This window comes from Sturnus vulgaris, chromosome 8, assembly GCF_052056855.1.
Source record: "Sturnus vulgaris isolate bStuVul1 chromosome 8, bStuVul1.hap1, whole genome shotgun sequence".
Classification (NCBI taxonomy): Eukaryota; Metazoa; Chordata; class Aves; order Passeriformes; family Sturnidae; genus Sturnus; species Sturnus vulgaris.
The window spans coordinates 13,266,703-13,287,886 of record NC_142250.1 but is presented as its reverse complement, the minus strand read 5'-3'; the positions used below and the strand labels follow the sequence as shown (position 1 = coordinate 13,287,886).

At 38.5% G+C, this 21,184-nt stretch overlaps 2 protein-coding genes across 7 annotated transcripts; one reads left to right on the top strand and one right to left on the bottom strand.

The window, feature by feature from the left end:
• Positions 1-472: 472 nt before the first annotated feature.
• On the bottom strand, positions 473-11,205 carry DYDC1 (DPY30 domain containing 1). 5 transcript variants are annotated; one of them, XM_088168868.1, is made up of 7 exons: positions 10,530-10,797; positions 9,902-10,054; positions 9,687-9,797; positions 8,243-8,317; positions 7,305-7,376; positions 6,254-6,311; positions 473-3,833 (listed from the first exon to the last, which is right to left on the bottom strand). In XM_088168868.1, the coding sequence occupies exons 2-6, from the start codon at positions 10,046-10,048 to the stop codon at positions 6,264-6,266; spliced, it is 453 nt and encodes a 150-aa protein (XP_088024994.1). In that variant the 5' UTR covers positions 10,049-10,054; positions 10,530-10,797; the 3' UTR covers positions 473-3,833; positions 6,254-6,263. The 5 variants fall into 5 exon arrangements, with proteins under 5 accessions (XP_088024994.1, XP_088024993.1, XP_014733499.2 ...); XM_088168867.1 differs by lacking the exons at positions 473-3,833; positions 10,530-10,797 and adding an exon at positions 11,091-11,205 and having other exon boundaries at positions 4,071-6,311; XM_014878013.2 differs by lacking the exons at positions 473-3,833; positions 10,530-10,797 and adding an exon at positions 10,842-11,027 and having other exon boundaries at positions 4,071-6,311.
• Positions 11,206-12,471: 1,266 nt separating this feature from the next.
• EXOSC3 (exosome component 3) lies at positions 12,472-19,625 on the top strand. Of its 2 annotated transcripts, XM_088168856.1 has the most exons (6): positions 12,472-12,756; positions 12,863-13,012; positions 13,580-13,731; positions 15,125-15,212; positions 17,807-17,850; positions 19,472-19,625. In XM_088168856.1, the coding sequence occupies exons 1-6, from the start codon at positions 12,490-12,492 to the stop codon at positions 19,512-19,514; spliced, it is 744 nt and encodes a 247-aa protein (XP_088024982.1). In that variant the 5' UTR covers positions 12,472-12,489; the 3' UTR covers positions 19,515-19,625. The 2 variants fall into 2 exon arrangements, with proteins under 2 accessions (XP_088024982.1, XP_014733498.1); XM_014878012.2 differs by lacking the exons at positions 17,807-17,850; positions 19,472-19,625 and having other exon boundaries at positions 15,125-15,420.
• The last annotated feature ends 1,559 nt before the right edge of the window (positions 19,626-21,184 follow it).

Genomic DNA, 21,184 nt, shown 5'->3' with positions numbered 1-21,184 from the left:
CTAAAGGTTAGATGGCCCTTTGATTTAAAGAAGTATGGAGAAGAATATTGGTATATTGCTGCCAGCTGCATGAGCTCACTACACACAAGAGTGGGGACTTTCTTGTAGTCACAGAATAATGAAAGAATTGTGGCTGCTAGAGAGACTTTTGAAGAAACTGCACCAAAATAAAGAAGCCTGCCTTTATTCTGTCAAGAAATAGGCCAAAGGTATAGAAATAGAAATATATAAGTCTGGCTGTACTTCCTGATTTTTTGTGCCATGCAAAGAGCTTGGGCAAATTCATAGACAGATTCATACACTAACTGTGCTGAGTGATAGCTTTAAAATCAACCTAGAAAAGTCACACAGGGAGGGTAAGGGGAAAACATGCTACAGTTAACAGCAACCTACATGTGAGCAGTGGCAAAGCCATTTATCCTAAAGATATTAAGTGGCAGGTGTCTATAAACACAAAGTTTTGCGATAATAGTTATCATTTCAGTATAGTGCTTTAATGTATCATCAGTGGTAGTTTTTGTAGGGTTCATACTTCTTACCAATAAATCTGACTCAATAATTTTAAAATACAAGCAAACACAATAACACTTAACACAAGTTCAATTGAGAAAGAAAATGCTAGTGCAGTTTTGCTATAGGCTCCACTTAAGATACACATGCCCACAGAAAAAACGTTGAAGAACAGCTGTGTTAGAGCTGCACCACAGTCCCAGACCTAGAAATTTTCAGCTGTCAGGGCCTAAGGGTAACTTTTCAGTGGCTTACAATGAAACAAACAGATCCCGTTTCCAGGGTTACAATTATCAGCTAAATAAATAGAATTTTTTAAACATCTACTAAACACATCAGTGGCAAAAGCGCAATTGCTTAAGATAATGAACCAAATACAGGTGTGTCTGTGTGCAGCCAGTCATTTCTACAAGAAAGTACATCCAAGAGGTGGAGTAGAAATTAAACAGAATGATTGGAGAAGCCTAACACACTCCCAGGAATGTGACTTGAAACAGAGCAAAGAGAGCTGCAGTGCCCCTCTGCTGAAATGGGAATGATGTATTGAGTGTTTCCTCTCTACAACCTTCCCCACAATTAAGCTCCTTTTTATTTCTGTGGTATCTGCCTTGCATATGGTTTGAGGGAATCAATTCTCTCTTGTCTTAATAAGTACATTAAAAGTTTCATAACTAGGAGATGGCTTCTCAGAGGTAGAACTCCAAGTTAGTTGAGAGCTCAATCCTCTCATGATTTCAACCACAACTTTTTCAGCAACTTCAATAAGACCAAGACTGAGATCCTTGGAATGCATCTTCAGCACACCAAAAAAGGGTTTGCCTCAATTGTTTTTGAAATAAAACAAAAACAATCAGCTCTACAATGGAGCTGAAAATATGACTCAGTTCATTAAGGAAAACAGACTAACCAAAATACTGATCAAGTTCAAACATACATCCTCCTCCTCCACCTGGAAAAGCCAATTTATTTATCTCTCATCTACTAGACAACATCTAAACTATGGAGGAACAGCTGAATAAAATAATTTGTTGAACTCAAACATCAGTTGGTTCTTGCATCAAACTAAAGTTACATTTTTCGCAAGTACTTGCCCAAGATTTTTGAAAGAAAAACCCAAAAAACTTTCATGATATCAAATGCTATTGATATCATGAATGACTACATGGAGAAAACGGCAGAATTCCCTTGGGGAGTTCATTAAAACATTCCTAAATCTTCTAAATGCCCTTGGAGAAGCTGGCATTAGTCAGATAACTTTGGTGTGATATGCCTAAATATCAATTTTTATTTCTAAATCAAATCCAAGCTTCACATCATCATTTAAAGTACACCCAAATTTTAAATGTTATGGATGGAAGTAATTGGGGAAAATTTGGAACTTTTAGTGAAGCATATATTTCTGAAGCAGTACAGAAATGTCAATACAGCCTTTGAAATAGATAACTCAAAAAAGATTAATCAACAAGAATCAAATGGCAACCTTCTCTGCTCATTCCATTACTTGACAATATCAATGTGCATTTACTTTCAGATGATAAAACAAACACGTCTAGTATTAATAATAAAGTGGTTTGAATTTTTGGGCAGTGATTTTGGATGACCTATAACTAAAGAAAAAAAGAGAGCACTCAGTATCTTCAGACAGTCTCTAATGAACATAATTTTTCATGATACAGTATCTTCTAATTTATTTAAAATAAAAGTAGTGTAGATTACAAAAATTCTGATCTAAATTAAACACAGATTTTGGTTAATGATTCTATGATGTACAAGTTAACAGGGAAGACACACAGTATTTTAGTTGCCTATACATCTGACTCTTAAATTCTGGGAATGAATCTTCTGCTTAATTTCTTAAAAATCTTTTACACTGTGGCAGCTCAAAAAAAGGGCACTTTCCTCTGCTGGGCCTTTCTTCCATTACTACTAGCCCAATACATGTACAAATGCTTGTAATAGTGTAAATTATTCCATTGTATGAATTATAACAAATACACAAGTATAAAACACAATGACTGCATGAAGGTCTATAACTTCAGTGCCAGCAAACAAACAAAAGTAAAAAAAAAAAAAAAAAAAAAGCCAACAAACTCTCCCACAAAAAAACCCAAACAAAAACCCCCAAAAAGCAACATCTTAAAAGCAAAACCAAAAAAGCAAACAAGCTTACTATAAAGATATTTTAAGAAGTACATCAGTCCTTTTCAGCAAATAACAGGCTTGGACTCTCTTTTCTAGCTGTAGTCAATAGATGATCTTTTTCTAACCTAAGTACAAGAAAAATCTTCAAAGAAGTAAAGCAATAATAGCTGACTTCAAATATGAGGAAGCTGTATTAGCAAAACTAGAGGAATTCAATTTAACATTTAATCCAGACTAATTAATCTGGCTCCTGTTACCATTAGCAAATGACTGTATAAAACCTTTGTTTACAAAAAGATAAGTTAGTTCCTTTAGACTATGAAGGAGAACCATTCATCATAAAGGGGACTGCAAACTTTATAAAACCTATTCTTTTAAAAAATAACTTCAAAATGTGCTTGCTGCAACACGTATTTCTGCATGCAAGAGAAGGTTCTCACACTGCAGAGCTGTTTTCACCTCTGTGAGCAGACTGATAATTAATCTGAATAATTTTGTCCTATTCTGGGCTTCATATCTGTTTTCATCCTTGTGCTTCAGTACTGCTGGAATGAGAACAGCTGTGAACGGGCATGTCAGTATCAGCATGTTCTCTGAAGGATCTGGACATGGCCTGGTCACAGCCTAAACAAGACTGCTCTTACTCTGAAGAAAGGAAAAATGACAATTTCATAAATCTTCTGTTAGTATCTAGCACCTTATTTTCAGTGACAGTTTCCATCATCTGTCTATGAATTCTATCTTCATTCCATAAAAATTTATTCAAAGGGAATGTAAAGCTGCAGATGGAGTTACATTGTGTAATTGCTTTTTTTCTTTCCAACATAAAAGTCTACATTTTATGCAGAGGTTAAATCGTGTTAACACTCCTGAAATCACATCATGTGCAGTAACTAAAAGTCATCTGTCCTCCTCCAGGCTCCAGCTTGCTATACTCCAAAGAAAGTAAAAGTTCAGAAAGAGAAAGGCAAAAATTATTTTAAGCTGCCTTAATTTCCCTCCAGGTTTAGACACCCAAGAAGAAGTTATCTTTGTTGTGAACTACATTTTCGAGTAAGTTACAGGCAGGTTTGCACCTCAAGGAAGAACTGAGCCAAGAACCTCTTGTCACATATCCAAGATAAGAATTCTTATAAAGCTGTAGAAGGGGAATAATGCACCAGGTATGTGCACACCAGATCCTGAAAAAAATGGGAATTCCTATAAATAACATTTTAACAACAAATGTTTTCTGTAACTAGCAACAAAGAAACAGGTAAATTGGAATCTACCACTTTATTTTGACCCTTGCTAGGTAATTTTCTGATAAAAGTTTCCATCCAAAACTTCCTATCTTGAAACAAATGGAATATGGACTGCAGCATCACAAAGAAAAAGTCATAGTTAAAAATAAGCTGAAACAAAATGACAAACAGAAATTGTAGTTTTCATGGGCTATAATTGACAGAGCTACCAGTCTGTTTATTTAGGATGCACTCTAGTGGACATACATATAACAAAATCAAAGAAAGATACAAATTGTATGAAAAAAATAAGAAATGAAAGCAACACGTCCTTAGAATTAATTTCTAGCATGTTTTAAAATAGAGTCTTAAATTTTGAAGGCTGTATGAAGGTTGAAATTTTCATGATCAACATGACTGGACATTAAATGTAAATGGACATGAGTTAACAATTTTTGAAAGTGTTAATCTAAATATTAAGAATCAGTTATACACACTGGTATAATATGCATATGGACAAACTCCATCTGTTTATCCATTTACTCCATCCCTTTGAGATGGGCACAAGAGGCTGCTGTGCATGCAGAGTGTTAACAGGTGTAACTGGAATTGTGATATCAAAGTGTGTCCTTAAATGATTCTATTGGAACTGTTACTAACAAATATAATTGTAAACTCTGTCAAAAACTCTTTACTGGAACATCAACCACAAGGATGTATTCATACCACAGGAGAGGTTTTGACTATTATAGAAATTGCAAACCAATCAGAATTATTGCAGATAGCAAAGCCTGACCACTAAGACACCAAAGAAGTTTCATTTTTCATGACTCCAAAAGTTACACAAACATTTCTAAGTATTTATACCTGGCAAGTGACATTCTCCTCTTTTGACTTTAAGGGTGCTCATATAAGGTGTACTTATCAATAGCATCCAAAAAGCAATATAGCAATAAAATGGGCACAGGATTTTTTTAATAAAGGTACTTTATCTTTAAAGGCAAATATAATATATTACTATATGAAAAATCAATAGTGCTCATGTTTTTAAAATTTGGTAATATTATTCTTAGTCTGATCTACATGATCAAAACACGTTATTCAAAGCAGGAATACATTTATTATGTGATTGACCCTTGTTTTTTTGGATATATAGATATTTTTAACAGTTTGCCAAGGATAGCAAACCCCTCAGACTCAGCAATACTATTAAAAAATTGAAGCAAAATTATCAGAAAAATCTCTTCCATTCCAAGACTGAAGAATGCAGTGAATGCATTCACTATGCACTGATTTTGTAATGAAAGGTACTTTCACTACACAATATTGGCCATGACCATCTAATCTGTAGTAGAAGACAGAGATGCAAAGGCACATTTTATTAAGAAACACACGATTTCTTAATGCTGATGTCTTTTCCATTTATAATGACGAGACACACAACATTCTTGACAACCTGTACCAAGATACCAGTTATTACAGACATCTATTCTTGTAAAAATGCATCTTTGAGGATTATAAAACTTCTTTTTATAGGTAATCATGGATCAAGCTAAATAGTCTTCTAAATTTTTAGAAATGAAGTTTTGAGAAATAATAACAGTATTTAGTAAAGAACACAGATTTAGTTTCTTGATTTAAAAATACAAGAAAAACACAGAAAAAATCTTAAAAACTTGACTAATCAAAGCTAATATGCAGACACTTGCAGCTTACTTAGTACCACACATTACCCAAAATAGATTCTAATAATAAATATAATAATAAATATGTTTATCTAATAATAAAGTCTAGAGCAAACATCTCCTGTTACACAAACCACCTCATGACTTCTAGGAGACAAGATCTTCTACTACATACTAAGGCAGAGTTAATTTTACCTCTTTCAAATACATTTAGGAAATCTGATTGGATTTTGCACCAAGTTTGATGTCCAGAATACTATCTCCCTTTTTTAGTCTGTAGAGCATTCCCTTTTCGTATCAGAACCCACTCAAATTATTGGAAAATCATTTTCAATAATATTTCATTCTTTTAATATTGATTCAAATTATCATTTTGTAGCATCTATCCTCAAAACATATTGACACATTAATTATATTTGTATTTATTATGGTTACTTCAATATGCAGTAAGTAGAAAATATATTTGCTGCTTTTACTTCAGCTGCAGTTTTATTCCTGCAAGTCAGCCATGCTAGCTACAATGGTTTAAGAACAAAAAGGAAGAATCAGTGTCAGAATTAACCAACTTTATACAAACACCTTAAAAACAGACACTGGAAAAAACAGGTATATAAATCAGTTCTATTTATAAAATACATAAATCAAGATACTACACTTCAGGATCAGCAAGTAACGAGTAGAAAATATATTTACTGCTTTCAGGTCAGTTCAAACTTTCTTCTTCTATTACTGTTGGGAGATCTGTTTGACTCTAAAAAACAACAACAACAAAAAAATCTATCACTTACCAGCACTCAATGAACTTTTTAAAAAGAAAAACAGGAAAAAACTGCCTATGATAGACTTATCAGTATAATCATGTATTCAACGATTCAGTACAATGAACACAAACAATGACATCACCAGACTTCTATTATAAAATCCAGCAAATTTGGATGAAGCCTTGTGGTTCTGAGGTCAGAATCAATAGTACAAGCCTATATATCTTATTTTATTAATCTGGTCTTAATTTGTAGCAAACATATCACTGTAAAACCTGAAATAACATCCCCAAAAGCTAATGTAATCCTAACGCTTTTAGGCATGAAAACTTGGCATACACAAGAAGCAGCAGATACTACTTACTACTCATTTTCACTCTGGTTTTGCAATTTGCTTACTAAAGAACACAAAATACACACAAAGCCTCAATAATATTTTTTAATATGTCATTATCAGAAAATTATAAAAATTGGGCCTATATGAGATCTTGCATATTCATCTGATTTACCTCACGGGAGGAAACACCTGTGAAAACCTGACCCTAAGAACAGTTATAAGTATTTTCATAAGTCTATTGAGAACACTTCTATAACAGTCTGCCATTAAAGCAGCCTTAAGTATAAAGCACATTAATGTAACAACATAAATTCTGATCCAGAATGACATACTGATACCAGAAATGAAGTGATTTCGCACATGTTGTATGCAACTGCTCACACAGCACAGGAAGGCTGCCTCCTCTCTAATGCTTTGGTCAGTAACATATCTGAATACAGAGGGTGTTTTAAATCTCGAGCATTTAGTCAGCTAACATCACAAAGTCTTCTAGAATGGCTTAACTCCTACCAGAATGCAGCTGTGGGCAGTTTGGAGGCTGTGACCAAAATACTATCCCTTAAACAGTTTTAGCCTTTTGATAAGTCAGCATAGAAAAGCAAATCTGTAAGAATCAATTATTTATAATCTCTTTCTAAATACTTACTGGTTCACTCTCATCTGGTTCCTCAGAAGTAAGTGTTCCAGGTCCATCTTCAGCTACTGTCTTTTCATCTTCCTGTGGTAATGAAAACCAGTTTTTCAGTTAAAATGTCCCATGTCATGAAATCGCATTTCAGGCGTGTTAAAATCACATTATGTATTACTATAAAAATAATACTTTAGATAAAAGCTATACAAATTTAGTAGTATAGGAATATGATCTTTGTATGCTTAACCCTATTTTTTTTTATTTTTTTAATTAACAGCAATTAAATATTTAAATATTCATTTTTTGTCACTTTCATAATGTCATCTTCCTGCAATTATGTTTTGTCAGTATTTTAACAGATTTTTCTAAAAACTTGGGTATTTTTAAAATACTCTGTGCTCCATAGTTTTAAAAGCTTTAGGGATATAAGCACGCCAATTATCTTTATATGTTTTTACTGAAGCAGCATTACAAGGCCATAAAAACAGATATCTGTATACACACTCTTCTGTTAGTATAAATTCCCATACACCACTAAGATACCAGAATCCAGATGCATTGCATTTCCAAACCATAGTTCCTTTTCCAGGTATAGTAAATGGATTTTGTGCTGACACCCTGCAAAATATTACTGTCTTGATATTTAAATTAGACATTAGGTATCATTTTCTAATAAATACCATCAAGGAATGTGGAAGCATCAGCTAAGTTGACCTTATGCTGGATTTTTGCAATAAATTTATGTTTTCTTCAGACCAAAATTAAAATATAAAACCCAGACTGTAGAAGCCACATGTTAGACATCTCCCCCTGTCTACACTCCTGATTCTTTAATTATGTGTTAGTTCAACACTCATGGGCTTCTGCTTTCTGTTTTGTAATTGATGCCTGCATCTGGAAAAAAAGGCTGATAAATGGTATTTTCAAACCAACAACTAAGCATTGGCTTAAACCTCTTCCTGCTGTAACAGCATTTCCGCTTCTTTATTCTGTGCTTCCAACTCCTCACGTTCTTTCTTCAACTGAGCCTGCAACCAGTTTAAGAAGGGACAAATTAGAAAGAAAAAAACCCACATTTATCTTTTTCACCACATTGTTTACAATGTATTTATTATTAAAATAATAAATACAAAGTATGCATAAAACATAACTGCTATGTTATGTTAATAACAAAGTCCTTTCAGTATCATCTAGCTTAACATTTTCAGTCATCTGAGACTCGTGGATAAAAAGGCTTTACTACCAACAGGAATTAAAAACAGTCAACTGAGGTTAGTGTACACACCTCAGATATTTTATCATTAAACATGCTCTTTATCAGTCTGTGTTAGTTATCTCCTATCCTTTGGATTAAGCTCTTTGATACTTTCTATAGTACCTAGCACAGATGGATGAATCAATGTAGAATCAAATCTATAGAAAAACGTGGCAAGCAATGTTATTAACATTAATCATGTCCATCAGCGACCTTTAGTATTTACAACTGGAAATATCTAACAGGAAATGTTTATTAATTGTGAACCTAAGTCCTATTGCATCAAAACTTCAGAAACTGCACAATCTAAGTATTTACATTAAACAGCTCTAGAGAATACTGTTTGCTCTTGCATTTTGTGAGCAGTTACAAGTATGATCATAGTTTTCTATTTGTTTTTGGTATGTAAAAGCAAAACTTACCTCAGTATTTGACTGCAGCCAAAACTGAGTTAGTTTAAAGAAAAATTTATCTGAGTATTGTTCAACATCTTTCCCACAGCTTATGTAAAATTATTTAATTCTCTGTGAATTATCTCTAGACACAATCTCTTTATTTTCATTTACTATTTTACATCACTCATGAAACCCTTAAGCACATTACTTTTGGTTTCCAAATTACTAAACTCCAAATTTAAAACTGCAAGTGAAATTAAATGAATGCATTTTACACTAAAGCTGGGCTTAATGTGATCAGCATAAATTTAAAATTAAGCTTTTGATTTTAACATCATGAAAGTCATCCATACAAAAGAATCCAGTCAGGTCACATCAACATCACCATGGCAACACTGAGTTAACATGACTCCTTTATAAAGAATGGCTAGAAACACAGATATTGTATTTATTTCTCATATTATAAGCCCAAAAAGTATTTTCAGTTACTTCTCACTTAAGTCCTAAATTGGCTGCTTTTTATCTTAACAGCCATCATTTTAAATAACATTTTACTGCATAGTATGTAAATTCTCCTATCCATGTGCTAACTAATAATTTCAATTACTCAGAAAAGTGACATTAAAATACTTGCTTTATGTTACCTTTATCAAAATCATTATACAGCTATTAGAAGTATACTAAGAGCTCCAACATGCCACAGCACCTTATGCTACTTAGAATTATCTATTATTAAGTATTAATAACCTGACGTTGTTCTTCGAGCTTCCGCTGCTCTTCTTCCTGGATTTTTAACCTTTCAAGTTCTGCTAGAGCTGCCTCCCGTTCTTGTTCCAGCTCAGCTCTCTCCAGGGCTCTCTATTTCAGAGGTAACAGAGAATCAACTAAATATAAAAATGAAAGATATATTAAATAGCATCAACTATATTGGAGCAATCTTTTTTTGCCTAAGTTGGATCCACCTTTTCTTCTTCATCTAAGTTTCTTCTGTAATTGTAAATCCAGTGTGCAAGATACTCTATTGGATCTGCTGGCCGATGCTCTACAACCTCTGCCAGTCCTTTCTTCAAGCAATTTCCCAGGCATTGCTTCAGATACTGAGACTCCATCCAGACCTACTGACAATAAACAGATATTAGACATCAATGTCAAAATTAAGTTAAGGGGGTTAAGAACTCTTGCTTCAGGCACCAAACACTGACTATGACATTACTTTTTACTAAGACAAGGAAATTATTTAGCAGTGGTTTAGTTCTTAAAAGCTCCAGTGACAGGTCAGTTATACCAATCATTGGAGAAGAAAAATGCTCAAACCCCACTTTACTGTTTGGACACGTATAATCCATAAACTACTTGGAAACATGCTGTTAATTCTAAGTCTGCATGATAACAAAAAAAAATTATCCCTGAAAACCATAACATGACAGAAAACTTCTACACAGATACTCTAAGAGCAGGCAAGTAGTGCTGAGGACGATTAAGAGGTAATTTTAGTTTGAGCTGTCAAAGCTATCTTCAAGACATGTATGCAAGGCCAGGGCCTGAAGCACTCACTCTACAGTTACGAAACACAGATCTCTGTGTACACACTTTACTAGTTTAAGTAAACACGAGCCTTCCTTTGCTGTTAAGGGGGCTGAATCCGTGTGGGGCAGACAGCCCGGGCCCTTGGCACAGCAGCAAGTCCGGTCCCATTCTCCGCGCTCACGGCAGCTCCGGGTGCCTGAATGGGCACGAGCTCCATTAAACCACAGCCTAACTCCCTCCCCTCCCGCCCTCTTGCACGGGTTCTATTTAAGCGCAACCCAGGCCTCTCCCCTTCCCCTACGCTGCAGGCGGGGCTGGCCCGTTTCTCATCGCTACTCTTGGTGTTCAGGAGCCTGGGAGGGCCCGACCCGTTACCCCGCCTCGCCCCACGCTCCGCGACAGTCACTGCCAGCCGGTGCTGTCACTGTCTGTAGCCGCTCGCCTTCCCTCGGAGAGCAGCCCCGCTCCGCCTCCTTCCTGGCAGCAGCTCCCAGAGCCCCGGGACGGCAGCCCCAGCCCGCCCCGCTCCGATACCGCCCGGAGCCCCGGGACGGCAGCCCCGGCCCGCCCCGCTCCTACCGCCCGGAGCCCCGGGACGGCAGCCCCGGCCCGCCCCGCTCCTACCGCCCGGCCTCCAGAGCCCCGGGACGCGCGGGGTTGCTCCGCAACAGCGCCGCGGGCGCAGCGGGCCCCAGCGCCGGCCGCAGGAGCTGGTGGAGGGGTGGAGGGGTGAAGGGCCTGCTCGGAAAGATCACTGGTGGCACAAAGCCGGGAGGAGGGGCCGAGACCTCAGAGGGTTTTTGGCCCTTGAGAGAGCTCAAAAGGCTGAAGGGATGAGCAGAGGAGAACCTGAAATTGAACAATGACAAATGCAGGGTCCTGCACCTGAAGAGGAATAACCCCGAGCGCCGGGAGGAGCTGGGGGCTCAGCCGATGGAGAGCAGCTCTGTGGAGAAGGATCTGGGGGCCTAGTCCTTCGTGGTCCTTCAAGATCTCCATGAGCCAGCAGTGACCTTGCGGCCAAGAAGGCCCATTAGGAACAGCATTGCCAGCAGGTCCAGGGAAGTGATCCTGCTCCTCTGCTCAGGCCTAGTGAGGCTCTGCCTGGAGTGCTGTGTCCAGTTCTGGGCTCCCCAGTGAGAGAATGGAGCTCCTGACGTGGGTCCAGCGCAGTGCTATGGAGATGATTAAGGGACTGGGGCATCTCTCTTATAAGAGAGCACTGAGCCTGTTCAGCCTTGAGAAGAGATGATTGATAGGGAGCCTCATTAATATATATCAATATCTAAAGGGGCGGTGCCAAGCTCTGCTCCGCGCTGCCAACCACTAGGACACCAGGCAATGGGCAGAAACTGATGCGTAGGAAGTTCCATCTAATCACAAGGCAAAACTTCATTTTGTGCAGGTGACCGCACACTGGAACAGATTGCCCAGAGAGGTTGTGGAATCTATGTGGAGATACTGAGAACTGTCTGGATGCAGTTCTGTGCAATGTGCTCTAGGACGACCCAGCTTAAGCAGGGAGGATGGCCCAGATGACCCACTGTGATCCTTTCCAGCTGTTTTAACGCCATCTCTCTGTGCGCAGTTTCCCTGCACAACTGATGGGATCTTTTCTGCTCCCTGACAAACTCATCGGCTGACATTCACCTCAGATTTGACCAGCTCTTTGTTTTACTGTCAGCTTCTAATCGGGTATTAAAAAACCTTGCAAACAACTGCAGCTAGAATAATTAACTCCGTGTTTATTAATTCCGACGCCTAAGCGCACTAACATTATCTTGGCTGCTCCCTGGCAGAAATGGAGGGTGATCTGCTTCCCTGAAGGAGAGGAAGGTGGCAGAGATGCCGTGAGCGGCGAGGAGGCGGCCGCAGCAGCTCGGGGATGGAAGGGGCGCGGGCACAGCTGTCGGTTCCTCCCGGGGCCTGTCCCGTCCCGGCCGGGGGGTGTCGCTGGCGCCCCGCGCAGGCCGCAGAGCGCAGCCGCCCCGCCCAGCCGGAGGGGCCCTGCGCCGGCGCGGCCATGGCGGCGGAGCGCGGCGTGGCGGCCGAGGCCCTCGTGGGGCAGGTGGTGCTGCCCGGGGACCTGCTGCTGCTCCCCGCGCACTACGACGAGGACGCGGAGGGCGAGCGGCTGCGGCTGAGCGCGGGCGCGGCGCCGCAGGGGCGGCTGCTGTGCGGGCCGGGGCTGCGGCGCAGCGGGGCCGGGCTGCTGGTGACCAAGTGCGGGCTGCTGCGGCACCGGCCCGGCGGCGGCGGCGCTTACTGGGTGGACTCGCAGCAGAAGCGGGTAGGGGCGCGGCGGGACCCGCGTGTCCGTGTGTGCCTGTGTGTACGTGTGTTAGCCCCCGTTTTACCCGCGCTGCCCTCACCCTCTGTCCCCTTCCCCGCTGCAGTACGTGCCGGTGAAGGGCGACCACGTCATAGGGATCGTGACGGCCAAGGCGGGGGATGTGTTCAGACTGGACGTGGGCGGCAGCGAGCCGGCCTCCCTGTCCTACCTGGCCTTCGAAGGCGCCACGAAGAGGAACAGGCCCAACGTGCAGGTGAGTGCCCTGGTTAGCTGGCCCTGGTAGCGCTTGAGCCGCGTCGTTTGGTGGCGCTTCTGTTGCGTTTCCTTAGCTTTTCTTTGGGGTAAACCCGCGTTAGAGGAGGTGTGCAGGTCTGGTTGTAATGGTTTCGCCTTGGTCCTCCTCGGAGGGTTTTGCGCCATTAGGCCTCGGCCTTTCTGGGGTTTCTTGGGAGCACTGTAACTAGCGTGGTTTGCTCTCTCCCTGGTGGCTGCGTGCTTCACTCTCATGTTTACATCTGCTCATAGTGCTGCCAAGAGCAGATGCAGCTCATGAGTAAGGTGTATCCGAAAGGGCACTCCTATGTTAAGGTTTTAAAACGTGATGCTGCTAGAAAATGTTAGTTTTGAGATTTTTTTTAACAGCGCTATTACGAATGGTTGTGTTGCATATGCATGCCACGGTTTCTGCACTCAGATGAAACGCCAATGTAAAAGGAACTGTGAAGAAAAACAAAATAGGCTGGTGTGATATTTTTTATTGTGGTCCTGCTACATGATTAGAAGAGATTATACTTTTGTTCTTTGACACTGTTTTGTTTAGGTGGGAGATCTTATTTATGGTCAGTTCGTTGTAGCAAATAAAGACATGGAACCAGAGATGGTCTGTATAGACAGCAGTGGAAAATCAAGCGGAATGGGAATAATTGGACAAGATGGCTTCCTCTTTAAAGTTTCCTTAGGTCTAATAAGAAAGTAAGTACTAAAAAATGTAAGTAGTCACTCTCAAGTGTAAGATTCCCACAACTGTTTCTTCTGAGCTGCGTGGGCAGTTTGGGAAATCAGACTGTGTAAATTTTGTAGTGCATTTAAACCAGTTTTATTGAATAGAGTATGGATTGATCTAAGAGGAAAGTTTCTTTTTCCTCTTAAGAGGCTTAGCTGTTTTGTATAGTGTTTCATAACCTGTTTTAAAAAAACGATGGGTTGCCAAGGCACTATGGAAAATAAAAGTAGTGGTCTGGGAAAGTCAAACATTCAGCATAGAGTTTCAGGTATGCACAGATTACCTTGGAGTTTAAAACTTGTCAACACTTACTGTCCTTTTTATGTTTCATGGGGTAGTGGCTGACAGCTGATTAAAGGGATCTTTATACATCAGTATACATTATTTTCTGACTTCCAAAGAACAGTAATTAGCATTGAAATAAAGATAGAGATTGTAAAAAATGTAAGATTTTAGTTTAACACCGACACATTAATTCAGGAACTGTTTAATGAGCTTTTAAGTGTATTGTGAACTTTGGAGTTGCTTATGCTGATGTGAATACTAGATTTTTTTCAAAGACTACTAGATTACATGGATAAACAATAGTCAACCTTTGTTGTTGCTTTTTGGGTGGAGTTTTTTGTTTTCGTCATTCTTTGAATAAGCAATCTGGCTGTGCAAAGCAGTTTTTTCATACCTTTAATTATCTGATTTATATACCCTATCAGAAGTCAGTATGAACTGATGCAAAAAATTTTTGCAGCCATTCTGTGTACCAAATTCTGTCTCTATGCAAGTAAAAAAATAGCATCATATTACAAATAAATTGCTAAATCCTGATACGCTTTTAGTTTATGTGAATACTTCAACCTTGATTTAATTCTAGACACATTATGACACTTAGTATGCTGTCATCTAATAAAAATGAAGTAGTCTGTTTATTGCTGTTAATACTGTTTCCTGAAGCAGAAGGAAGGTCCTATTTTGAAAGACACCTCTGGGGTGTCAAATTTATAACCAACACTTCAAAAATGTCATTTTGTCAAACAGTGTACTTTTAGAATTTATTAGATCATAGAACTGCTGTAAAAGTATCACTTCAGTTTAAACTTGTCAGGGACTGCTTCTGAATCTAGTGAGAAAAATCTTAAATTACAATGGTTTTTATTTTTTAAGTGCATGTATTTAATATGACAGGAGCCTTGAAAATCTGATACTGTATTGCTATTTTGGGGGTATATGCAACTTTATCATCTTTCAGTATTTCTTAAATAGTTCCCATAATAGCAGTACTGCTGGAGTTACAGATCAATAATAATGTGGTGTCTGTAAGTGTGAGCACTTCTTCCTCCTCTGACTTTTTTTTGGTCTTGTTCACAGACTCTTGGCTCCCAAATGTGAAATAATTCAAGAGTTGTCACAATTGTACCCATTTGAGCTGGTGCTGGGAATGAACGGAAGAATATGGGTAAAAGCAAAAACAGTTCAACAGACTTTAATTATAGTAAATATTTTGGAAGCCTGTGAATATATGACTGCAGAACAGAGAAAACAAGCCCTTGCCAAACTGTCAGGGAACTGATAAGAAAAACCTTGAGGATTTGTTTGTGATGACTGTGGAGCGTTTTGGTTATTTTTGTATTCAGATTTATATTAAAAGCCTTTTTTTTAATGAAGTACTAGGCTTTGGTTGTTCTTCATTGGTTGTTTTTCATTTCCCTTCTTTATCTGCTCAGCTTGTTTTTGTGTCGTTTAAGGAGTTTGTTTTGACTCACCTTTGTGTTTATGAAGCCCTGTTTATGTCATGAATTTTCTGACTAATGGGAAGATGATCTTTAGAAACTTTCATTAGCTCTGAATTTTGAAGTGTAACTACTTAGGTCTTCTTTTAAAAACTGGTCATTTTGTGAGCTGCAGGTATTTGTTTTTATAGTTACTAAAATTTCAAACAGCCCGTGTTTACTCGGGATAGCAAAAAGTATCCCATGGGTCATTTATTTTGATGGGGTGCTCTATTTAGACAGTGACATGAAGTAATTATTTAATATATTATGAAATTTGTGAATAGAAATGCAGGTAGAGAATACCAGAGACTTATTGCAGGGTGGTGTAGCATGAAATTATCACAGGGTGGTTAAGGCAGATGATCAGATAAGACCAAAAATATGTTTACAGGGACATTATCACTTTCCCTAAGAGATTACCTGCTCAGTAGTATTAAGGACATAGCGATTAGGATATCACAATAATAGCCGTGTGTTTCTTGATTCAAGACACTGATTTCTTTAGTAATGGCATAAAGATGCCATAGAGCTTTGCTAATATTTAACAAAATCAGCATTTCTGAATGAAGCTATGTTTGGCTTCTTTGTGTAACAGTCCCTCCAATGCATATAGAGGTGTGCTGCCCTAGGAAGGGTAAGCTCTCAGTGAATTTTAGTATGTGAGTAATTTGCTACAGTTCTGAGAGAGAAAGACAGCCCTGGATTAATGGAAGGGCAGTAACTGATGCCTTCTTCCTGTGGGAGAAAAGCTTGATTGTAGGTACCTAATGGACTGCTTGCAGCTCTTAGGCAGTCATTTAGATCTGTGATGTTCTGTGGTTCTTAATAAGCTGAATGGTTTAATAGCAATAATTACAAGAAATTACTAAAAGTGAACTAATTAGGATAAGTCTGAATACCGTCCTAATTAGAGTGGAAACATATTTTTTCCTGTTTATTGTGTATTTCATCCAAAGCCTAGCCTATGGGGTTTGATGATAGGGTTGTCTTTGGCATCTCTGACATTGCTTCAGTTCAGAGCCAGCTCCTCTGAATCATCTGTAATGTGCTTACCTAGGGCTTCCCCTGTTCAACAAGAGCACAACTCTAATTAGGTTTTCATGTGAGTCAAATGGCTGCAATTCAGAATTCTTTGTGAATTTCACTGGTCTCCTTATTTAGCATGTAGGGCATTGCTCATCTGGCTTGGTAGGTCTTTAGTCATCTTTCTTCACCTCTCATTCCCAGGTAAAGTGATTTTCATTTATATTTCATAAACCTTTTGGGTTTGTAGTCTGTCTCTTACTACACACGAGAAGCTGTAAATTAATCAGGTTTTCAATAACTGTTCTTCTCTAGAGTTTTTTAAATTCCAGCTACCCAGAGCCTCTGCAGCTTGTCTGTTACTGGAACAATAGCTGGCATAGGCAGAAAAGCATTTGCCAAATTTATCTCAGGGTGCTAACTTTTTTTTTTTTTTTTTGTGAATTGTTCTTACAACAGTAAAACTGCAGGAATGGGAATGACATAGATAATTTGCTGGACAGTTGTGTCTTGAAATGAAATTAGCCTTACTACTGCCCTTTACCTAAACAAATTCCTTTCCTTTCCAAAGGCCTGTATTCCAAGCTTAACCTGCAAGATAAAAGTGAACAATTCCCTGTTAAAATGCTGGCTTGGTAGTGCAGCACAGCAAATGGCAACCTTGAAAGTTCTCAACATAATCAGCTCACTTTTTCATATCACTGTCACCCATTTATCACCCAAATACAAATTTAGTTAAATCAAGAACAGGATGCAAAATGCATTAAAACTGTGATTTTTATTAATTTAGCAAACTTAAATAACCAAAAAGTTCTTGGGTTTATCCCCTACACAATCATTCTGCACTTAAGTTTGTTTGACAGTTTGTACAGTGAAAAAAAATTACAGTGGATGTGAACAAAATGGGTGTGGGGAAAAATGCTTGGAAGAAAGTACACTTAAATACATTATTAACAGGAGACAATATTCATGTTTTGGTTTGTTTGTTTTTTTTTAACTTGGGCAAAAGAACATTCCTCAAACCAACTACAATTTGACAGGCTTTATCTAACAAACCAAACATTCAGGCAAAATCTAAACAATATCTTTGCAAACTAGTTCTATGTTGGTTTCTAAACCAGTCATGAGGAAGGGTTATGGAGTCTTAATTTTAGCTTCTAGGAAGAAAGGCTGATCATGATTTAGTTATGAATTCTGTTGGAAGTCTTCCACATTCCCATTAAAGGCACATAAACCCGAATACTTTTGGAAACAGGACTTGCAGAAGGGATGCTGTGGACTTGAAATCTACCTTGTTAAGTAAGTAGAACATCTTTTCTGTTGCATTTCTCCATGATGTTCACCCATATCAGGTTAAGTCATTATTTAGAGTTGTTTATTTCAACTACTCTGTGATTGTGCATTGGATATTTTGTTATATTGCTTTTCTTTCAGGCTGTTGTGATCAAGTTATATAAAAATGGTAGATGTCAACATGAAAATTGTTCATATGCCCATGAGAGATGAGCATAACCTCTCAAAAAGAAAGTTCATCAAGAATTAAACAGAAAATGGCATTGAAAACACTATTTACATAGTTTGTGGCCCTTCCTAGGTTGATGTATAAAGACCAAGAACAAATACTATCACAAAATACAGAAATGCAGTGTTGAAATTCAGTTCGACAGTAACACATTAGTGTTTTGCTCTAGCAGAAGAAAGTTACACAGACAAATAGTTCAGTGTAATAAGAGGATTAAGAGCTCAGCTCTCAGGCTATGGTTAGAGTGTGGCTGTAGCTCTGCTAGATTAGAAGTTTACTGTGCCTAACTACTCATTACAGCCTTGCCACCAGGAGTTGGAACTGTGGCTTGCTGGCATGTATATTTGATTCCTAGCCAAGTTCTGTCAGAAGGACTCACATTGGTATCAACAATTCTAATACCAGTTATTTGTGGTTTTATAACATTATGTTCTTTAGCAAAAGAGGTTGTGGAATTTTTCTCCCAGATTTTAAATATTAAGAGCAGTTTATCTTCTACTGGACAAGGTAAAATTTGTTAGAGAAAGACCAGTTTTTGGCTTAGAGCTTGGACAAATACTTCTGAGTAACAGCTAAATCAACTGGTTGTTTTAAACCTTAAAAACTGATCACCTCCAATGCTTACATGAAAAGTATTGACATCAGATTTTCTAGCTATATACAACTACCTTGGTTGTATTAACAGCACAAGCTGTCTTGTCCTTACTCGTGATTTCTGTAGATGGTAAAATGCATAGCTACTCTTGTAGTCCATAGTGAGAAATTAAACGTGCCAGTTTTATCACAACTTGTAAGAGAAAGAGCCTAGAAACCTGTTGAGTGCCTGGATTTTAATAGAAACTGCACAGTAGTTGCAGGTGATTAACCAGGATCACTGTAGAATGACTGTTTTCCTCTGATGTCCTGATTTTGCAGAAGTGCAGTTACTGCCTTTTCAGTGATATCTTTGTGGGTAATTTGGGATGTTCAAGAGCCTGGTTTTGCTTCTAGAGTCTGAGGCTTGATCACTATTCTAGTGGCTTGAATAGTCATTAAAAATAACTTTTTTCCACTGGTCTTCAGTGTCCTACCTAATATGAGAATATTAAAACAATCAGAGTAACTTTATTTGTAGCACTGCAGTAAACAAGAGACAGACAAACTATAGACCACAGATTCTATTTTGCTTACACTTCGTAATTACCCTTACCTGACAAGGATATTTAAAGACTGAAAGGGCAGTGGGAGGACTAATGACCTCATCTGCACTTTCCAAATGCCTTGGTTATCTTTTGTCTTGTAAATGGTAGGCTTTACTGTGATTCAGTGTTTATTAGGTTATTGCAAAAGAGATTTGTTGTAAGAATCTGTATACCCGCTGAAAAGACTTACTAATTCTTTCTTCCTGTTCTTGTCCAGATGGAGGGTATTGCACCAATCTCATCTTGGTGTCCCCCTGTGAACTGCTTATGTGAAGGAACTAATTTCAAAAGACCTGTATTTCCTTTGGTTTCCTCTGTGACTGCTGCACCTTGATCTTAGCTAAGATAAATCTGAGATTCTGTGTCTAGGCTGACTGGCGTGTTTATTTCCTGAGAATGAGGATGAGGTTGAGAACACCCGTACATGTCACTGGACAGCCTCCAAGCAAGAGCCAGCTTCTGCCTGGCCTAGTGGGGATCTGTGTCAGTCTGCATCTGTGTGGCTTTGCCTTTAGTAGCACATAGGTGAAAAGTTCAAGCTGTACTTTTTTTTTTTTTTTTTTTAGTATCTACATCTAATCTTATTGGCTTGGTATTGAAAGTCTGAATGAGTCTGGAAGTCCTTTTACAGACCTAGGGCCTAAATCCCACCACCCTCTCCTTGTCTAAGAGATCTCCTGTTTCCTCATAGAAAAGACAGTTTCTTTAATACAAGCCATTTGTTCTAACAATGCCCTTGGTCTAAGGCTGATCTATACAAGCATGATCCAACAAGAAGAACTCCTGAAATAATGCACAGCTTTGTCATTCTGTACATGAATTGAAAGTTTCGTAATACTAGATCATGTTTTAGCATAGCTACCGATACAGCACATTCTGACTTACAGGCATGCCAGGGAAATGTAATTAACTGATGTACAAGCAGTTTACAGACTGATTCTCCTCATTCACTGCTATAAAACTGAATTATGAAGGCAGGAAGAGAAGGGCTGAATGCTGTTTTTAAGAACACTGTTCAAAACCTGGGAACTTGAAGATTAAATATTGGTATCTGTTGCTTTGTGAAGTGTGTATGTGTTAGAGAGTTTATTAGTCTCTTTTTTTAAGATGAAAAATACATGAATAACATGTGAATAGGTGCATGGAAAAACTCAAATATAATAGATAAATCTTAATATGATTTTGTCAAGAAGGAAAACCAGAAAACCAAAGAAGTCAAATTCCCATTCAGCTTTCCTTCCAAAATTTCACTACTTTTCTGAAGCAATGGAGGCAAAGATATTCTAATAAAGGCAAAGTAATTGTTGTTGCAACTCCACTTAATGCAACACAGTAGCTTTTCAAGGAAAGCAAGCTTTTCTGGAGGTGTGGGTAGGGTAGGGAAGGTTAGATTCCAGTATTTTCATGACACCGTATCTTTGAATTCTGTGTCTATTAGATGTGTGCATGCATTCAGAGGATTCTGCTGCTTTGTAAAGTAGGAGGCTATTCCTGGATGGAATCCAGATGTGTGGGCTCAGATTTTGCTGCATTTTTTGTAACATTTTTACAATAGGGACAAATTATATCATCACTTCTGAGATGAGCTGCTTGTTATTCTCGCCTGGTGCCTTGTCGCGGGCTCCTGCCCAAGGCAAGAATAAATAGCTATTTTCATGTTGTGATAGGTAGGGCTTTTTCATCCTCAGCAATATTGGCTACCTTGGAATTGTGAAGGCCAGCTGCCAGGTTGTTAGAGGTGTAATGTGCAGGAGTATCATTAAGAAAAAAGTTCATTTTGTGTGCTTACCATGGAAACAAAAATAATGGAGCTGCCATTCTTCCATTGCCAAATGTCAGCTTGGTCCACAGCCATGGTAAAATTCAGAAGAAAGAAATCTTGACAGCCTGCAAACTCAGGGTTTTAATTATACAATGACGGCTACCGAAT